The following is a 21,115-nucleotide window of genomic DNA, read 5'->3' as shown; positions in this document are numbered from 1 at the left end:
TACATTAGCGGGGATTGGTGGTAAATCCCATAACAAGGAATACTATCAGAATTTAAAATGGAGCATACTGGGAACACTTAGTATTGCACTGTTGATGCAAAGGTGGCACTCCATATCACGTAGCTGTACTGTACCAGCACCACAGCGCGCCTGAGTACTTGTGTAGTCTTGGATTTCACTTTGTCTTGGATGACGTGTGCCACGCACGAGTGAAATCGGCTGCCAGTGTAACCATCCCGGTTGCACCCAGAAGTTGGCATCCTGGGCGGCCACCTATGTCGCCTATGAGATCGACCGGCCCTGTGGCCAGTTCAGATACTCTGGTCCATCACTGATAATAATGGGTAAAACCAGGACGTGATGCTGCCTCATCGCCTCCTGGTAAATCCCCGATGAATCCATAGGATTTTCATTTAAACTCCTCTCTAGGTGATAGTGCTGGAACCGTGTGTCAAAGTGGGCCTGGGAGAAAGGAGCCTTACTGTCTGTGAGATGAGGGAGAGGATTGAGAAGATCGTGCTAATTACCCAGAAGGCCAAGCAATGGGCCTATAACAGACCTGCCCAACCGTGGGAGATTTATGCTGCCAATTGCATCTTTGTTCTCCAAATTTCTTGCTGTAAGTTCCTACCTCCTGGCAGAGACTAAGCTGACAGTGTGGTGGATAAGGTGGAAAACGTGAGTCTTGGCTCCAGCAACCCAGCTGCCATTCACCTTTACAGGTTTACCACAATCTGCCAAATGACTGACTCTCCATTTTAAATGAGCGGTAGTCTCCGTTACTAAAATGCCCTGCACACTCGCTAAAATGTCTTTCATTTGAGAAGCAGTGGTCCAAAATTAAATCCATTGATTTAAATGTTTGCACATATTCTGGTTCTATGCTTAGCACTGTCGCCTCACAGCTGTGGGACCTGGGTTTAAGCCAGGGTTCCGTGTGTGTGGAGTTTGCATGTTGTTGTGGGATTTCCCCCCCCCCCCCCACAGTCCAAAACCATGGTGTAGATAAGTGGAATTACCACATTGCCTGTAGGTCTGTGTGTGCCCTGTGAGGGGTTGGCACCCCCTCCTAGGTTGTTCCCTGCTTTGTGCCTATAGGCTTCAGACCCCCATGACCCTCCATAGGATAAGTGGTTTCAGAAGATGGATGGTTGGATGGATGGTTGGAGGCTTTAACTCCTATTTGCCATTTATCGTGGAACATTAAATGTAGCCGCTCTGAAACGGTGGCTTTTCTGCATTTAAACACGTGGTACAAAAATGTGAATAATGTTGGGGTGGGAATTACTGGAACTTGTTCAGGGGGGTTTTATTTACACAGCACAGAAATATATGAATATCATTTAATAAGAAAGGCGCATGTTTACTAGTTTATCAAGGGAATTTAATACATGAATCTTCAAACTACATTTCGTATGTTCATGCTTCCGTGATGATTTCGCAAAAAGTTAACCTGTGGTTGTGTTGTGTCTGATTCCAGACTTTCACGTGTACAACTGAGCAGTTTTTAAAGACAATGAAGCATTTACCATCTTAATCAATGCTGTGCTGATTTAGATTTTTGTCTATTTTGCAGCACCGAAATCCCAATCTCACATTCTGATTAGCAGTTTAAACTTTTAATAAGTAGCTGTGGCTATTTATCACTATGGTATGTTGGAATCAATGAAATTATAAAGTCATTATGTTAAACGTTTTTATTCTTTTCAAAATGTTTTGTAAAACACTGAGATATCATGGTAAATTAATTGGAACTGATCTGACTGCCTAATTGTGCTTAAGGCAGAATCACTACTTTGCTTGGAACATTAAAATGTTCCTTTTTTGTCAGTATGGTCATTTTCACAAATAAGAACAGAATAGTAATTATCTGGGCTGGGATGGTTTGTGTGCAGTAGCGATAGGCTAATATGATGGCAATTTAGGGTCTGAGTCACTCTTTCAGGCCAAAGTTCTGCAGCGCCACCTGGAGGCCAAGGAAGGAATTCCCAGCTGCCACAAACCCGGTCAAATCAGCTCCTACAGTACAGACACAAACATTTTTGATGCAAACATTTTATTTCACAAAAATCCAATGCAGGCAAAATTTGAAAAATGTTATTCTATTCAGTTAATCTATTACATATGATGTATCATTAATGAATGTTAATGAAACAAAGGGAGAGTCTCTCTTACCTGACTGAGCCTTGATCCAGGCAACAGCTTTTGCAGCCACAAACTGCCACTCATCCTTGAAATCCATCTTATGAACATGAAGCCACAGAACTGCCAACACTGTGGCCCAGACTGGTAACAACTCAGGCTATGGAGTAAAAATGGGATCAAGGAGCCTCACTGACCTGAGCTAAAGGCCTGAAGAAACAACCAAACTGAACAAGCTTCACCGTCTAAGACCCTTAAAGTGTGGAACATCTGAGAGAGTCCATCACCTTCCCAGGTAAGGCTGTGGCCACTTCTTCCTCCCTTCTCCCAAAGATGGAGGCCAGCGATGGTTGGAGGTCCCAGGATCCATCTACTTTCTGTAGGCTGATCAATTCCAGCAGAGGATCCTTTGTCTCTGGTGCGTCTGTTTTGAGTTGACAGTTGATAAAAGCCTTGCAAATATCATGCTGGTATTATTTAATAAATACTAAAGGACTATAATGTTTCTGTAGTATGATGTAGAAAGGCTGCGTCAATGGCTGCTGTGTTAGTTTATCCAAGAAGTATTTTGTCTAGAAGGAAATTAATTACAAAATAACAAATAGATTGTTTAGACAACTTCAATGATGGTGTAAAAGTAGTATGAAGAAACCTTTTCCATTATTACAAATTATAAGACCTCAAAGAAACACTGCATTTAATGTAAGTAAACTAACCTCGTTCAGGAGCAGGGGCCATAGGTGCTGCATCTAAATGCAATTTAATGCATAAAATTATGAACAGGAGTTGATGATCAAGGTGTCAAATTACAGTAAAACACTGACATTTTTGTCTTCAATATAAAACAACAAATTCATTCATGCTTCTATCACAGCTCTTGAGGACATGTTGGGCAAAATGTTAAACTTCCCCATAGCGAGGGGCATGGATGTTACAGATGGGGAAAAAAACTGATATAATAAACTGCTATAAACAAAACCTTCTTTTAAAACAATGAGGATTGTGAGCTGGACTTCTAGTTTTTCAGAAGACACTGGAAAAGGCCTCTACATGAGCGGAACACAAAATCGGCCCTTCTGCATCCATTGTGGTTTTGATACATCTCAGAGTTGGGATAACAAATTGAATTTTATTGGGAATATTTTGGGAGTCTTCTGAAAGCTGCAGACAACATGCGAAGGGCAGCAGATCACACACACAAACGTTTAGCAATATAAAAATGCATAGAATGTGTATAGTGCTGATTTGGAAGATGCAAAATGCATTTACGGCAGCGGCTCGCATTCTCTCTCACAGTGATCTTTGCATCTCGGATTTCTCGTATCTTTTTACTTTGCTTTGCTCCGCTCGACAGGGACACCCAAAAATTTTACTCAGTTTTTTTTCCCCCAGAACACAGGGGGCCCGTGACCCTAACTGCACCCCCCCCCCAATGTGGAAGGGTTGATGATTATGTCGTAAAGGAGATAAAATGGAGTTTCATTATTTCAACCTTTTTGCCTTAAACTTACCTTGACATTTGCGTTTTACTTTAAAAGGAAAAAAATCAAAACAAATAAAGTATTAGACGTTTACACTAAGAACAAACCTTTTCCTTTAGTTTTCCTCGATTGCCTGGGAGCATTTTCTCAAATGACAAGCAGCATTTGCAAAATAATAAGTGTAATCCCCAGACATAATGTTACTTCTGCACAGCGGAGCATCATTTCTCATTGCTTCACAAAAAAAAATCCAAATTGTTTTCGAATGGTTTTATACAATTGTCATCATTTTGGACAATTCTCAGTTGCTTTAATCTTGTTGGTCGAAGTAGATTATGTAGTTTTCCACTGCAATATGTTTACCTCCAAAATATGTAATATATAATATATCTGTGTGAGCACTGTGTTAGCCACATGCAAAACAGTTAACCAAGCTTTGAAAATAATTTTTAAATATATTCCATTAATGCACTGATACAGCATTGTGGTTTTGCTTCCCACAGTACTTGGTTTTGTTACCATTTTGCTGTTTTTGTGTTATATGGTGCTGCGTGACTTTTTTCTGTGTCTTGAGATCTGAAGAAGCTACATGTGCCCGCGAGGGCCTTCTCTTGCCAGTGAACTTCACCTACTGTAATGTAAAGCCAGTTTGCTAAAGAAAAATGATCAGTCACTGACAATGAGGAAGTGGGAACCGACCATCATTCAGAATTATGGAGCTCAGGAGCCTGCTTACACTGACATACTGACAATGTATCTAAGCATTTTGATTCTCAAGCTTAAAACGATGCTGATTGTACTTTTCATTTTGGTGACCTAACTAATTCATTGGTGGAATTATTTGCTTTGAGTTAAATGAGTTAATGAGTTAATTGTTTTGAGCAAGCTAACCCGTAGTGTTGTGCTATATGCATTAACTGTTTTGAGAAATGCTGCTTTTGTCCTGAGAATGTTCGATATGCTACATAAAATGTGCCAAAGCAATCAAGAAAAACTAAAACAATTAGGTTTGTGAACTAAACATCTAACTTTCAGGGTATAAATTGGGGCATTATTAGGTGCATTATATAAATTAATAATGGAATGATAAATGTCAAGGACATGACAATTTAAACGGTCATATACAAACCCTTTCTCCAGCCACCACCTGTAAAGAAAAGATTTTAAATAAGCCGTCTCCGTATCTAACTACATAATTCAGCAAATGTTCAGCAAAAACGACAAGTGAATGGATGGATGATTCTCTCTAAAACAAAGTTTGTTTCTTCATGTTCATATGAACTCACCTCCACCCATACGACCGAACATGGGTGCTGAACCTAAAATAAAAGTAATGCATAAAGTTACAAACAAGATTTGGTGAATAAGATGCCACTAACCTAATTTAACTATAAAATTCAGCAAATATTCAGCAAAAACGACAAGTCAATGGATGGATGATTCTCTCTAAAACAAAGTTTGCTTCTTGATGTTCATATGAACTCACATGCCATCTTAGCAGCGGGTACGGATCTTGAAGCTAAAATAAACGTAATGCATGAAATTACGAACAAGATTTGGTGAATAAGATACCATTAACCTAATCTAACTACCTACAAAATTCAGCAAATATTCAGCAAAAACGACAAGTCAATGGATGGATGATTCTCTCTAAAACAAAGTTTGCTTCTTGATGTTCATATGAACTCACATGCCATCTTAGCAGCGGGTACGGATCTTGAAGCTAAAATAAACGTAATGCATGAAATTACGAACAAGATTTGGTGAATAAGATACCATTAACCTAATCTAACTACCTACAAAATTCAGCAAATATTCAGCAAAAACGACAAGTCAATGGATGGATGATTCTCTCTAAAACAAAGTTTGCTCCTTAATGTTTATATGAACTCACCTCCAAACAGAGGAGCGGACATGGGTGCTGAACCTAAAATAAACGTAATGCATAAAGTTACAAACAAGATTTGGCGAATAAGATGCCATTAACCTAATCTAACTACCTACAAAATTCAGCAAATATTCAGCAAAAACGACAAGTCAATGGATGGATGATTCTCTCTAAAACAAAGTTTGCTTCTTGATGTTCATATGAACTCACATGCCATCTTAGCAGCGGCTACGGATCTTGAACCTAAAATAAATGTAATTCATAAAATTACAAACAAGATTTGGTGAATAAGATGCCATTAACCTAATGTAACTTCCTACAAAATTCAGCAAATATTTCAGCAAAAACGACAGGTCAATGGATGGATGATTCTCTCTAAAACAAAGTTTGCTCCTTAATATTTATATGAACTCACCTCCAAACAGAGGTCCGGGCATGGGTGCTGAACCTGAAATAAACATGATGTGTAAAATTACAAACAAGATTTGGTGAATAAGATGCCATTGATTACAATATTCAGCGTTGGCTGTTTTGTCTCCTATAAAAGACACATTTATTCATGCATTATAGATCTTGGGGAGAAATTCGGTAAAATATTACACTTACATAGCTTGAAACAGGCCATGGGGACTGCATACAAAAATTAAACAAAAAACAAAACAAAATGTTATTAGAGACCCATACAAGCAAACAGCAGGCAGCACACTGGAAAAGGCAGCGATACACGCTGGTGGGTGGGACGCCAATCCACTGCAGGGTAGTTTAACATACACATTATATTCTGTCTCTGAGTGATATCTAAATAGATAATATGCAATATTTTTAAAATATAAAAGAATAATACTGAATTCCCCCACTAGCCCTGGCAGGGCACTTAAATTTGTTTAGCTGACAGAAAAAATGAAAGCATGGAAAGATATTATATACAGATAATCTGCCAAACAGCCAGTGTTAAAACCAGATGACCGTGGCAGGGAGGGAACGACTGATTGGCAGGCCAAAGTTTTTCTGAATTAATAAAATACTAAACCCCATTCTAAGAACAAAACTGGCAATTATCAAAACTCATTTATTGAAACAGTCACTCATCTGGCAAAACTGCAATCAGTGTTCACCTAATGGACACAGTCACCTATTTAGCAAAACTCTAAACACATTGACTCAAAACTGTTCACAAAATGTTTCTAGACATGTGAAGAAGCCAATGAGATGAGTGATTAGAACATAGAGAACATGCTGGATGAGAGCATGACTGTTGTAGGTGAGTTGGATTTCGATGTTAAGGTATGGATGGATCACAACAGAGGATTCTGCCCCTGTTGCCTAGTGTGGACAGAGGTCCCGGTCCTGACCGAGCCCGGGGGCATGATGAGACACAATGGATATTCTTCCTTGACTTTGGCTGGGCAGTTGTACAACGTTTAACTCTAATGTCCCTTTCATTTGGATGTTTTTACTTTGTCCTTTACAGCAACTATCTAGGAGTCCTCAATAATACAAATATTGCATATTGTTTTATATACAACTGTATACAACATTTTTGCTAAACATTGTTTACTGTAGTGTATATTGTCATGCCCTGCTCATCGGCTCCTCGTGTGTGCCACGCCCCCGGATTACCCACGTGTTCTTTCCCGATTGTACCCAGCTGTGTCTGATTATTTTCACTCAGTCCTGTGTATTTCAGTCCATGTCTTACCTGAGTCCTGCGTCCGTCATTGATGTCAGTCAGTGTTTGATGTTTCCTGGACCCTGTCCTGAGATTAAATCCCCGTTTGCCCCGAATTTGCCTGTCTTGCCTGCTTCCTTGACTGCCTGCCCGCACGATCGCCGCTCTGCCCGCGATCACCCGTGACAGTATACTATATATATTTTCAATTTTGCAACTCAGCATAGAAAAGACCATATTCACAGTAAACGAGTTTTTGCTGTAGTGTGTAATGACTGCTCAGTACAGTATGTACTGACTGGCTTCGTGTGGGATCCGAAAGCACTATTTGGTTGTGAGTAAAAGTTGGATTGTTTGTTGAAGGCAAGTCAAAGGTTTTGTATATGTAGTTTGAAAAACTCCCGTAGGAGTGACTGGTGTGAGTGACTGGTGTGCGAGTGACTGGTGTGCGAGTGACTGGTGTGCGAGTGACTGGTGTGCGACTGTGACCTGTGATGGGCTGGCCCCCCCGTCCTGGGTTGTTCCCTGCCTCGTGCCCATAGCTTTCTGAATAGGCTCCGGATCCCCCGCGACCCAATAGGATAAGCGGTTTGGAAAATGGATGGATGGAAAGAAGGTCTGTCACAAGGAGGTTAAGGTTGTCATGTTGTAATTAGAATTTGCCCATTGTGTCCCCACAAAAATATAATTACAAACCTGTGTGTGTGTGTGTGTGTGTGTGTGTGTATATATTTTACAACATGATGATAATGATAAAGTACAAATGATAAAGTGATACAAACTAACATGAGGCAGTAAAAGCCATCATGCGTCCTGCAAATCAAAATGAAACACTGTAAAAATTTATAAGAATATTGATATAAGAATATTACTGTTACACACTAACCTCGTGGTGCTGAAAACATCATGGGTTCTGCAGGTAAAAATACAACAATGTGTAAAAATCATTCATAAAATAAGGCGTTTCGTCTCTAAACCTTGGACATTCATCCACTCCCTTAATTACAATTACATTTCTAACTGTGAATTGCATTTCATTTACAGTTTATTTATTTAGCAGATATGTTTGTCCAAGTCGCCATAAAATTGAAGGGAGGATCAGACAGTTCCTGAAGCAAGTGGGGGCTAAGGGCCTTGCTCAGGGGCCCGACAGTGACATCACTCTGTGGGGGTTAAGGGCCTTGCTCAGGGGCCCGACAGTGACATCACTCTGTGGGGGTTAAGGGCCTTGCTCAGGGGCCAAACGGAGACATCACTCCGTGGGGGTTAAGGGCCTTGCTCAGGGGCCCGACAACGACACCACTCTGTGGGGGTTAAGGGCCTTGCACAGGGGCCCGACAGTGACATCACTCTGCCAACACTGAGATTTGAATTGGCAGCCAGTATAAGGTAACAGGGAGACCTGGAGCCCATCCCAGACAGCACAGGCCACAAGGCTGGGGTACATCCCTGGATGGGATGCCAGTCCATCACAGAGTATCAAACTACGGAGAAGTTAAACACAGGCCATTTTAGTGATGCAACTGCAGGAATAACTTTACTCTTAATTGCACGACATGCATTCTCCTGCAATTCTATAGGGTGAGATAAAAATGCAGTTTGAACACATTATGTCAAATGAAACTGCATTGTGAATTTATCTTTGAGAATGTGCCTGCGTTACTGGGATCAATTTGTAATGATTATAGTAAATACCTTTACAATGAATTTATATTTATATATATTTTTTACAAATGCATTTATGAATGACTTTGTGGGCTCTCACCTTGCACCCCCTTGGAGAAATAGGAATTAGAATGCCTTTGTTGTCATTGTTACAAGTTACATCGAGTCTGAATGCATGCGATTCCACAAAAATGCTTTAATGATACATGTGAATATCAAAGAAAAGAAAATATACTAGTTTAAGTTAAATAAATAAACAAAGAAAAAGGTAAAGTATCAAAAACATAAAATAAGAATATAAAAAGATACAGAAGAGAGAAAGAGAGAAAGTGACTGCTTAGGGTATACAGCAGCGTATTAGGTAAGCATATATATAAGTATACACTATGAGGTAGGCATGTATTACTGCAGTGCAATTGTGAGTACAGTAGTATTCATAACATTTCCTCCCAATTTCATTGTAAAATGTGTAACAGTGGCTTATGCTTTTTCATTATTCATCCTTTGAGGGGAATAGAAATATGATTTATGCTGCTCTGTCATCTATTAATACAAATAACATTTTTTCATTGCAATATATACAGTACAAAGTATATATTGTATCTGCGGTAGGTCTTGGAACGTATCACCCATGAATACAGGAGAACTACTGTACAGATTAGAGAGGAAATGGTATGAATATTTTATGTCATGATTATAGCAAACAGGGGTGTGTTTCCCAAAACCTTAATGCTCTCCTTAAGTTCTACCTTAAGTTGTCCCTTAATGCTCCAACGTCTTTCCTGAAATGTTATTAGTTAACCACTGCATCACCATATCACCCCTTTGCTATAGCAATACAAGCTAATTTTTGCCACTGTCCTTTTTCATAATAAAACATGTCTGTTCGAAACCTATGGCTGAGAGATGGAAATAAAGGGCACCTCTTCAGAGATTCATCCACCAGAATCACGTAACTTACTGATGTTTCTGCGCAGTAGGGGCCCTTTGATTGGCTGCTTGTTCTCTGTGTTGACAGCAATGAAAGCCGTGTAGGAGGAGCTGACTCCTGATTGGATGCTCAGTTCCACTGCTCTCTTTTTCCTATTCTTCTTGCCCACCATTTCACGTTCCCCCTCCAAGGCCAAAATGGCTTTGCGGGCCCCCAGTCTGTGTATCAGCATGCTGAGGGGCCAACAGACAAATGGACAGACATAATTAAACCAGCTGATAATGACCAGCACTTGCTAATGATCTGAGTGTGTCTGTGTGCATCTCATTACCTGCTGTCCTCCTTTGGCTTCATGTTAATGGTAAGTGTGTTTTCCACAACCTTCTTATCCAGAGTGTGATGGAGACTCACTGAACCTGAAATATTACCGGACCTCTGGGGAGACAAAGTGGTGAAACAAAGGGAGGGAGGAAAGTGATACCATGTGACAAGAAATTCAAATTTATATTTTAAAAATTATGTAAAACGCATGACATTATCAAGAATAAGAAAATAAATCACAACTTGAATTTTAATTTCATTAAGTAATAATTCCAAGTGTCAAAGACTGAGTATTAATATGAAACCCTCTGTAAATACAGAAATATAACACTCAGGGTCACTAGATGGATATGAAACCTTCAAAAAGCCAGGAAGTGAATTTGAGACTCCGGAATCAGGCTGCATGCCTGAAAGTAAGTTAAGGTTCCAAACCTGTCCAGTGAGCTGGAAGTACAGTATTGCCCTCTCATTCTGGAAGAGCACATTGGGAAGAGGAGACAGGGGGGTGACGGATATATCTGCTGGAATGTTCCATTTCACTGAAATGTCCTCTACAACAGGCTGCATGGCAAACCCAAGAGACTGCATAACCTGAGGAGTAGGAAAAGACTCGTGTTACCTACTGATAGGGCATAAGCATACTAGAGATTAGCACAGTATGGAGACAATTAAAGACCTAAAATCCTCACTCCTGGTCCAATGGGGACCCATCCATCCATCCATTTTCCAAACCGCTTATCCTACTGGGTCGCGGGGGGTCCAGAGCCTATCCCGGAAGCAATGGGCACGAGGCAGGGAACAACCCAGGATGGGGGGCCAGCCCATCGCAGGGCCCACTCACGCATCAGTCACTCACACATGCACACCTACGGGCAATTTAGCAACTCCAATAGCCTCAGCATGTTTTTGGACTGTGGGGGGAAACCGGAGTACCCGGAGGAAACCCCACGACGACATGGGGAGAACATGCAAACTCCACACACAAAGACTGAGTATTAATACGAAACCCTCTGTAAATACAGAAATATAACACTCAGGGTCACTAGATGGATATGAAACCAGGCGGAGATTCGAACCCGGGTCCCAGAGGCAACAGTGCTAACCACTGCACCACCATGCCGCCCCAATGGGGCCCTTTTCTCTAAATTATCCAAATAAAGCATGATGATCATTTACAATCGAAAAATAAAATATTAACTGGAAAAATACTCATATGCATATTAGACATGTGAGAGGCGGGTCAGATATCTACATGACTGTATTTGTCAGCATATCAGATGTATGTATTTAGCATCATATGAATATTGAGACATGATACACTAACTAAAACATTTACAGGGATTACAGGAATGTGGCTTTGATCTTTGGATCTACAGTCTTCATTGGCTGAAAGACAAACAAGCTTAGAGAAGTAGGAGTGAGTTTTATATGAGCTGAGGAGAGGAAGCTGCATGGATTAACTCGTGTTTCTCTAGTACAGATGCAGGTGTGACTCCTCCTCACCTTTGGCTGCAGTCTCTCTGCCCCAGTGATGAACTGTGGGTGTCCAGAGCCGCCCTCAGCCATGCCATTCACCAGGGCACTGCTGACCCCCTCCCCGATGCCAAAGGTGAAGCACCTGGGTACAGAGAGGAAACACACACACACACACACACACACACACACACACACGTCGTCATTCCAATATCTCAAGTGACTTCTGACTGGCCAACTACGAAGATTTAAACCTTCAAACACAAATACTAAAAACCAGGAAAACCTGCAAATTCATAACACTGAATGCATGTCACTACAACTCCCATTTATCAGGCTCTCTTATCTTTGTGGGGACATTTAATTTGTTTATTTGGCCGTTATCCAAAGCAACATACAACTAAGAAAACGGTGTCAGTCACACCCTAGAGCAGTGAGGGTGAAGGGCATCGCTCAAAGGTCCAACAGTGACATCATTCTGCCCACTGCAGGATTTGAACCAGCAACCTTTCGATCATGGGTACAGAATCCTTGCCCAGAGAGCCAAACACCATACATCTCCACAGCATCTGCAGACACACAGAAAGGTGATGCTCACCTGTGAGACAACGCATGTCTCTTCACCAGATCAATCACCTCTTTGGTGTTTCCCACTTCTCCATCTGTGAAGACAAACAGCTGGCAGAGAGAGATGGAAGAAAATTGGAAGGAAAGAAGAAACGGAAACTGTCATCACAGGGCTACTTCACAGTAACCTAGAGTAATGAGTTTGAAACATATAATATTCTGTAGGAAAGAGTGTGAATTTCACTTTTTGAAAAACACTCTTTCATGACATAAACACACTAAATTGATCATGCATCATATATTCCGCTCCAAAATCATTAACTCCAATACTGCATGACCACAAATGTTGAACAAGAAATACTTGATCTCAGGTAACACTAGGTGTACTGTATATACTGGAATGAAGAATCAGTGTTGAACAGAATACAGAAATGAACAGCAGGTGGCGGTATGAGGCACCTGGCGTGGATGTGAAGGCAGACAGGGCTTGCTGTAGATGTTCCACAGGACATGAAGGATTTCTGTTCCTCCCATATCAGCCTGCATTGACCTCACCTTCTGCACAGCAGTTTCCATGTTGGCCTGCATGTACTCCACACTCTCACTAAGCCAGATAGAAAGATTTAACCCAGTGATGCAAAAATATACTGGGCTAAACAGAAAACATAATTTTCATACTAAGCAGCAGCATGAGGTTGTGAATGATTACTGACGGGAAGTAGGATTCAAAGGAGGAACCAAAGCCATAGATGTTGAAGTAACAGCCAACAGGAAGACTCTTCAACAGCAGCAGTAACGTGTCCTAAACCGGGAACAATGTAAGAAAACATCAGGTCTAGCATGTGTCAGTAGATATTACTGTGCACCTTTAGCTCTCACTATGCGTCAGTGGGTGTATCAGAGAAAGTCAAGGTGTTTGGTATGATGGTTTTAGTGACCTCACCCTGGCACTGCTGATGCGAGTCTGTTTGTAGTTGTGTTGGTTCATTGGACAGTCCATGCTGCATGAACGATCCACCACAAATATAAACTCCCCTTTGGAAGTCATTTGAGAAGATGGTATAGATGGAATCTCTGGGTAGAAGCTCAACATGGCTACAGTGTCACCCATCAATGAGCCTACAAATCAAAAGGTAAGAAAACAGAAAGATGGGAGAAGCTTTAACGTGTTTGAACCAACAATGGATTGAAGCACAAGTCTGATCCACTTTAGATTTTCACGCCTGAAGGTGCAAATTCACCTGCTTGGGCACTTGGCTGCCCCGCCTCCAGTATAGCAGTGGGTTGGTGAGGCTGACCGTAATACAGCAGCAGCTCTACATCCCGGTCAAACTTGTGACCAGGGGACAGACTGACCTAGAGAGACATAAATGTGGTTAAGTGCATGACAGCTGAAAAATTTTAACAGAATAAATATGGATGATGCATATTGTTCAGTAAACTAATTCAGGTACAAATCTCTGTCTGTTCTGAAAACAGGAACCAAAGAGAACAAAGAGGATGCAGAAAGAGCTACTTTGGCCTCAGTATTATCCTGGGAGAGGAACTCCAGTGGGGTGAGGGGGCAGTTGGACTGGACACTCTGGACGGTGCTGGGGGAGTACATGTGGACTCCGAGGGACAGGGTGTATGGGACACTTTCCCCCTGGGGACCAGATCCCTCTGCTGTCAAGCTCTTACAGCCTGGAAAAGTAAAGAGATGAGAAGAAATTAACAAATGGTGTAAGTGAAACTGAACACCTGACCATTTCATGACCATCTGACCAACTTCCCGATGCTTAAAGGGTTATGACAGTCAATTGGCCAGTGTGGTTCAGCTCCTTGGTACCTGCTGGCGTGTACCGTGGGTTGAGCACAGCAGGCAGGCAGAACCTCAGGGCGTCATCAGCCTGTACGGCCAGCTCAGTCACGTAGCTCAGCGTAACAGAGGCACTCTGTCCCGGAGGAAGACTCCCGACACTCAGGCGAAACACGTCAGAACTTTCATCACTCTCCTCCAGGAGGAAGGCCTGCTGCCCTGAGCTGACGGCATCGTCATACTCCTCCTGAGCCTGACAGACGACGAGGAGACAGGGACAAACACAGAGATACTTACTATGTCTAACAAAGTCTCTGTTTGTGTTGTCATTGTGAAGATCGACTGACTGATGATTCCGGACAGCTCACCCTAAGACACACTATGAACAAAAAAACACACCTGCTCTTTCTCTTTGACTTGGGCCTTAATCTCAACATCCCCAATGTGGGCAACAAAACTGTAGATGGTGGCGTTACTCTCCATGGGGAAGATGAAGACGGCCTCCACTGGACTGGACTCCTGGTTCTCATACTGAAGGGTGGAGCTGACAGAAGCCACGTGACCCTGGACATCCACCTGCACCTCCACCGACTTCAGGGGCACTAAGGTACAGACGAGTGATAAAGCGATAAGGACAGTACAGCAATAAAGGGCAAGAAGGGAACCGGGAACCTGCCATTAAAATACACAGGGGTGCTGCGCTTCTGCTGCTCATCAGAAAATTACATTTGTATTTTTTTTGTGTAAATTTCTTAGGTTGAAGAAACTGTTATTAATCATTTGTTATCATTTCTGTATAATCAGCAATGAGTGTAAATATGTATATACATTATTTTGTTTCCTCTAGCCTCATACTTTAGATTAAATTAATAATAGCATTCAGCTTGCACGTACCCTGAGTATGTGCTCAACAGCTGCCCACCTGAGCAAAACCAGAACTTTCTTACTCTCACCTGACCCCCGCACCTCCCACTGACTATAAATAAAGGAGCCAAGGGGAACCACCCTTTGTAGCACATTCTGCAGAGAGTGTGGGTACCCTTGCGCAAGTAAAAAGTAAAACTTTAAAGTGTGTTGTCTCGTAATTAATAGTGTGTGCAGAGTTGGAGTGCAAAGCCTAGCGCTTTCTCCAACAAACTTCAAGTTGAAAGGGACAGTTGTTCAAATTTAATGTAAAAAAAAAAACAAACTAGTTTTTCCTACTGCACTCCACACACATAACAGTATCACTGCACAGAAGAACTCATGCTTGTATCGTCTGTGCAGTGATATTACAGAAAATATTTCCTACATTAAACTGCTCACTATGAAATCTGTGGGTTATCCTGAGTAACCAGGTCATGATTTTTGGTAAGAGACACTACCGTTCAATTTTTCTAGTGCATGTTTTTGCCCCTTTAATTGCCACCAGCATTTAAGACCAGCATTTCTACGGTAAATCTCTCCAGAACTAAACTCCCAGCAGAACAACCTAGATCAGGGGTTCCCAGACTTTTTCACCTGGGGACCCAAAAGGCAGATTTGTCATCTACCTGGGACTCAAGCCCAAAATATATAATGAAAGACCAAGAAATTCACATTGTCATGATCCATTATTTTTTTAGGGGACAGCTGGATTTCTACAGTTTTCGGATGCGTTAAAAAAAATGAGTAATAATATGTTGATTTTTACACACGACTCATTACTTAATACCGATCCGCACAAACCGCATTAAGGATATTCCTCCACGTTTCGTAAAGCTTTTATGAAACCAAGTGAAACAGATTCTTCTTTATATCTATGCTTGGACATTTTTATGACTAAAACACTTGGTCGTCTGACTGAATGGCTGACTGATTGTATACATGCACTAAATTAAAATGACGACTAGAAACCGACCGCTCTGATTGGATAGAAGGTATCCAATACCATGAAGTTTCAACAAGACAGTGGCACAGTTTGTAGCGTCCTATGCAAAGGGCTGTTATTTGACAGGTGCACAGAAAGATGCACTGCACTGCGTCTGCCATATTAAATATTAGGCTTTTCATGGTCACCGAGGACCATGAACCCTAGTCATGAACCCTGACCTGGATGGATAGCCAACAATAAAAACCCTTAAATGTCCCTTTGTAAACATTCGACGTGCCACATTTTATAATCTTATTTTTTCCCTAATTTCAGAGATTTCAATGCAGTTTTATGGTCCATGGGCTAGCATCCACTAAGCTGATAAATACACACATGTATTAATTGCCGCACCTAATTATATTACACGTAATCCAAATTTTGAGACACAGACTGAAGCAGTACCTACAAATATTATAATGGTGAACAGTTATATATGTGGAGAATTGTGGTGTTATGAAGTTATAACTGTTAGTAAGAAGGGTACGCCCAGCATACACTCTGCAGAGCAATCCATAACGCCTCTAGCAGCAAAAAATATTGTCTAATTTGCTGCCAAAATACTGGTTTCAACATTACTGCCACCCCTACGTTTAATCGTTTGTGACCCCCACTCCTGGAGAGGATAACGGTCTCTGAGCCTCCTCCTGTAAAGCATGTCAGGCTCGGGGGGGGGGGCACTGTATCACTCCTTTATGCAGGATATCCCAGAAACATTTCAGATTGTCTACATTTGAGTGTGCAAACTGCTCAGAAGACTGCCGTGTGAGTGAGCCCCGCGGCCGGCACACGTTTACCTGGTTCGTTCTTTAGGGTCCTCAATCCGCACACGTTCGCCATTTAGTCAAACAGAGAGACGCGACACTAAAAAGCAAAACACAATTATACCGTTTTTATTACAGATTCTGCACCAACGTGGTTTAGAAACACTTTAAAAAAAAAAAAAAAAAAAAAAAAACATCTTCACCTTGTTAGATACCAAGCAGGAATAAAATCAGATCGTGGCAGAAAACAAGCCAAACGTGGGCAGAACGAAGTACGATTCCGGAACAAGTCCTACAAGTGTAAGGCAAGACCGTCACCCGCTGATCTGCGTTGACACCCGTGTCTAAAATGTTATTCTGGAGTTGTAACTGATTTTCTTTATTTTAAAAACTAGAAGGTCAAACGGTTGTTTATAAACTGTCACCAAATCAATTGGCCTATAACAATGGAGAGCAGACAATGGGGGTGCGGTTTTCCAGCGGTGGTGATAGAAGGATAAATGGGTGACCTTTGACCCCAATTTATCTTCCGGTGTGCAAATCTGTTTGCACACATGTGACATGGGCCAGTATCTAAGGAACGTTTCATTTAACTCAAAAAAGTTCACAGCATTTTGTAGCATTAATCGGCCCCCGTCCTGAAAACTGGGCAAAAAGTATTAATTAAAATAATACATATAATGTTTCAAATGATCTGTTCAGGAATTTGGGGAACCCGAAGACTTTTAATACATTTTGCAAACAAAAAAAAAAATTGTGCACACCATTGTACACTCCTGTCATCACTGATGCATTGTCTGTGCCGATGCCAAGTAAGTTCTTCCGCTTGAGGTCACATTTCTCCAGAAAAGTTAGAACTGCTCTGGCTATTGTTTTAGCATCCCCTCCCTCCAGCTCAACAAGGCCTATGTATGTGGCCACCACATTTGCTTTGTCCTCACTGAAATACCTAATCGCGATCCCAAGGTACTTTGAGACACTTACATCAGTGCTTTCATCAAGTAGGAGGCTGTATTTGCTGTCACCAATATCAGACACCAGTCTTCTAAGAAAATATGGTGCCAGCACCCCATTAATCATTTCGGTACACTTGGTACAGTGCATCCGGAAATGTTTGGCTGCACTGGAATCTGGAAAAGCAGCTTTACATGCTTTTCCAATATGGTCACAAGAGAGGATGGAGCAGTGCTCTGCCATTGCCACTGCCATTGTTGCCTCAGCCTGTTTCAAAGAGTCAATTTGTTTTGAAAAAAATTTCAATGTAGATTGACTTGCTTGATTATAGGGTTTGGACTTTTCAGTGTGCTTCTGGGTTGATGCATGTTTTTTAATGTCAGACAGCTTGGCACAAAATTCTGTCTTGCAATAGAGACAGTAAGCCCTTGTGTCATTGCCCACATAGGGCTTCAGCCACCCCTTGAATTCGGGGATTAACTCCCATTCTTTTCTATACTTCTGGGAATATATTTTAGAGTGTGACATGTTCGCTATTTTAAACGTGTGTAATATTTTAGCTGTGTGTATTTCTATTTATATTTTTATCGTGTATATGTTTTTATATTTGTATTATATACTGTATTTATATTTTATTATTGCCATTTTATTTTTTGTATATCTTTAATAAAGTGATTTAAATTTATATTATACGTATATATGTTTTTATGTGTATATGAGTTTAATAAGAAGTTTAATGAAGTTTATCGTTGTGTATTACTAAGTAGAATTACGTACAATCAGATGTAGCTCAGTAAACGATCTCAGACAAGTTCAGAAACTGGAATGAACTTAAGCTCTGTAACAGTGAGTAATATAAGTGCATCAGAAGAAATAAATAAATAAATAAATAAGAAAAAATAAGAAGAAACTGTCAGACTAAATAGTTTTATTTCAAGCAAAGCAAAAGCGGGTAAGTGATTGGTCTGTGGCAACACCGTTTGCACATGCGCAGCTCATTCACATCTATGTCAGCCGCCGTGCGGTAATGGGAATATGCCCAAGAGGCTCCAGCTGTAGACGACTGAAGAGCGGAGCTCCACAGGAAATATGTCTTCTCCACAGGAAACACGTGATCTTTGAGAACGAATATGCTGCTCCTTTCAGCCGGAGCTAGCGCTCACTGATCAGAGCAGATACAGGGAGATGAGTAACTGTACCGGGAAAGCAAGACCTCGCGCTTACGGGACAGTACTGGCGACATTTGGAAAGTTGCTAAGGTTTGTCCAAAATTCGCTGGATTTGTCGCTAGGCGCTTTTTTGAAAAAGTCGTCAAGGGGGTCTGAAAAGTCGCCAAATCTAGCGACAAATTCGCTAAGTTGGCAACACTGCACCCAACATAAAAGGGCTATTTTTTTAGAACGTTTATCTCTCTCTCTCTCTCTCTCTCACTCACACACAAGACACGTCCATCGTTAAGGGAAATCCACAGTATGTACCCTCAGAGCCTTCAAGGATTTGCCGCATTACACTTAATGTTTCTGTCACTGCAATTTTTGGGATGATATATTTATCTTTTTACTTTTCAAATTAACGACTTATTGTTATATATATATATACACACACACAAAATTAACAGATACAGTAACAAATATAGCAACCGCATAGCATAAAACATGCGTCACGATTCCTTAATGATGAACGAACATGACAAGAGTATATAATCAAGACTTAGTTTGTGGTTAAATAACACATACGTATTAAGATAATACTAAAGCATTTGTGCTCCGTCAAGTAAAGCGTTACCAGCAAATTTAATTGCAGGCGATCGCACCCATACCGTAACATACGTAAAGACCTACAGTATATACGCACATCTGAAAACAGTCCGTCTCATTAAATACGCGCAACACTTTGCGCATGTCCCGCATCATCCATTTGAAGACTAAAGCATGACATTTTGTTTGTGAAATCGACATATTGAGACTACAGGTTATAAACTGAACATCTGCTTAAGAACTATTAATGTAAGCAATCTGAAACAAAACTTTTGATATATATTTACAATAAACAGGAGGAGTATAGATACTGTAAGAAAAAAACACTTTACGAAACATACAATATCAACTGCAATTATTGTATGACTATGGAAACCATGAAAAACAATGCTACTTGAATCCGTCTGCTTACCTACTTCCAAAATGTGAAGTTCTCACTCCTATTTGCAGTTCGCAATAAGCAACATAAACACGCCTCTTCCTTAAATGTCTGTTGGAAGAGGCGTGGTGCTGAGACGGGAATCCTTAGTGTTTCTGAAGCTTAGCGGGAATCTCCTGGATCGCTTACAAGAAATAAAAATATACGAATATGACTCAGTTAGAAAGGCACATGTTTATTAGTTTGTGAAACCGACCTATTAGGAAAAAGAATGATGATCAATGACTATCATAATGTCTGACTAAATCATCGTCAAACTACATTTTATACGAGGCCGGCTATGCTTTGTTGGGTTTAATTCCAAAATTGTCCACGAACAATTGAGCAATATTAAAGACAATGAAGTATATAATTGTGTTAATTAACTATAATTCCGATGTTTATTCTTGCCTATGTCTCGCGGCACTGAACCGAGATCTCAACATCACATTCTGATTAGTAGTGTAAACTTAACTTTTAATGCACTTTTAAAGAGTAAATAGTTATAAACGCAATGGAACATATGAAAATTATTATACCTTTTCATGTTTAGATTTTTAGCTGTACATAATATAATAATATCAAAACAAGTATTGTTGGTCTCGTTAGATTAGCTATTGTGTAATTGTGGATGTTCATTGTTAACTGACGTCATTATGTACTCATGAGCACTCAACCGGCAGGGCCCCCTGTTAAATGAGTGGGAGTCCAGGAAGTGATGTCAGGTTTTTTCTCCTTGGCTGTTGCTAAATAGGCCCCTATTCCACACCCATCACCATCTCCATCTCATGCCATTCCTTTAAGTCCCCCCCCCAAAGGTAGTCATTCAAATGGTGCGTACTTCATGCATTTGGAAGGTTCTCCTGATGGCCAGTCCAATGAGGATTTGGAAAATCACAGAGTATCATTTTCATGAGCCAGAAGTTATCAGGCATTCACAGGATCAAGTGTCTTCTGCAGCTACCATTTCCTGCCACCTATAGCTACACCTCAGGCGGAGATCTTCATGCATATACGGCAATGTTTTTGCGACGTGGTAATAAGATGCAGGTGATACTATAATTATATACGTGGTGATCTGGGTTTCATTTTGATATAGTGAAAGTCAAGCGATGCCACTTAGTGACGGCAAAGGGAAGAGCAAAGGGCAGCTGCAGGTGAATACAATAACTCAAAATGTATTTGATCGCTCTTTTGACAGTTTCACAAAAACACTATATGGATGGAGATTTATGTGAGTTTTCATTTTGAACATGTCTATATCAAGACAAGTCACATAAAATTGGGCTTTTAATGAAGATTTTTTTTGGATAGGTGGGGAGATTATGTGGGGCGGCATAGTGGTGCAGTGGTTAGCACTGTCGCCTCACATGTTTGGGACCTGGGTTCGAGTCTCCGC

At 40.9% G+C, this 21,115-nt stretch overlaps 2 protein-coding genes across 2 annotated transcripts in view; both read right to left on the bottom strand.

Annotated features, from left to right (window-relative positions):
* Window positions 1–1,362: 1,362 nt before the first annotated feature.
* LOC125711795 (von Willebrand factor A domain-containing protein 5A-like) lies at window positions 1,363–19,818 on the bottom strand. Its single transcript, XM_048981099.1, has 28 exons — window positions 19,711–19,818; window positions 16,621–16,687; window positions 14,335–14,537; window positions 13,966–14,188; window positions 13,654–13,820; window positions 13,379–13,493; window positions 13,081–13,256; window positions 12,851–12,939; window positions 12,597–12,741; window positions 12,169–12,248; window positions 11,601–11,715; window positions 10,530–10,688; window positions 10,108–10,211; window positions 9,807–10,009; window positions 8,067–8,093; window positions 6,118–6,141; window positions 5,927–5,959; window positions 5,722–5,754; window positions 5,518–5,550; window positions 5,314–5,346; window positions 5,110–5,142; window positions 4,910–4,942; window positions 4,753–4,770; window positions 3,654–3,671; window positions 2,859–2,891; window positions 2,430–2,566; window positions 2,176–2,302; window positions 1,363–2,019 (listed from the first exon to the last, which is right to left on the bottom strand). Exons 2-28 carry the CDS (start codon window positions 16,661–16,663, stop codon window positions 1,934–1,936), a joined length of 2,490 nt encoding a protein of 829 aa, XP_048837056.1. The 5' UTR covers window positions 16,664–16,687; window positions 19,711–19,818; the 3' UTR covers window positions 1,363–1,933.
* The window catches only part of LOC125711762 (von Willebrand factor A domain-containing protein 5A-like), a 57,182-nt gene continuing 37,429 nt past the window's right edge, over window positions 1,363–21,115 (bottom strand). The window contains exon 26 of the transcript XR_007383103.1: window positions 1,363–1,591. The gene's annotated coding sequence lies outside the window, so the exon portion shown is untranslated. The remainder of the gene's footprint in view (window positions 1,592–21,115) is intronic.

This window comes from Brienomyrus brachyistius, chromosome 17, assembly GCF_023856365.1.
Source record: "Brienomyrus brachyistius isolate T26 chromosome 17, BBRACH_0.4, whole genome shotgun sequence".
Lineage (NCBI taxonomy): Eukaryota > Metazoa > Chordata > Actinopteri > Osteoglossiformes > Mormyridae > Brienomyrus > Brienomyrus brachyistius.
Note: the sequence above shows the minus strand (reverse complement) of the source record. Positions and strands in the feature narration are given on the sequence as shown.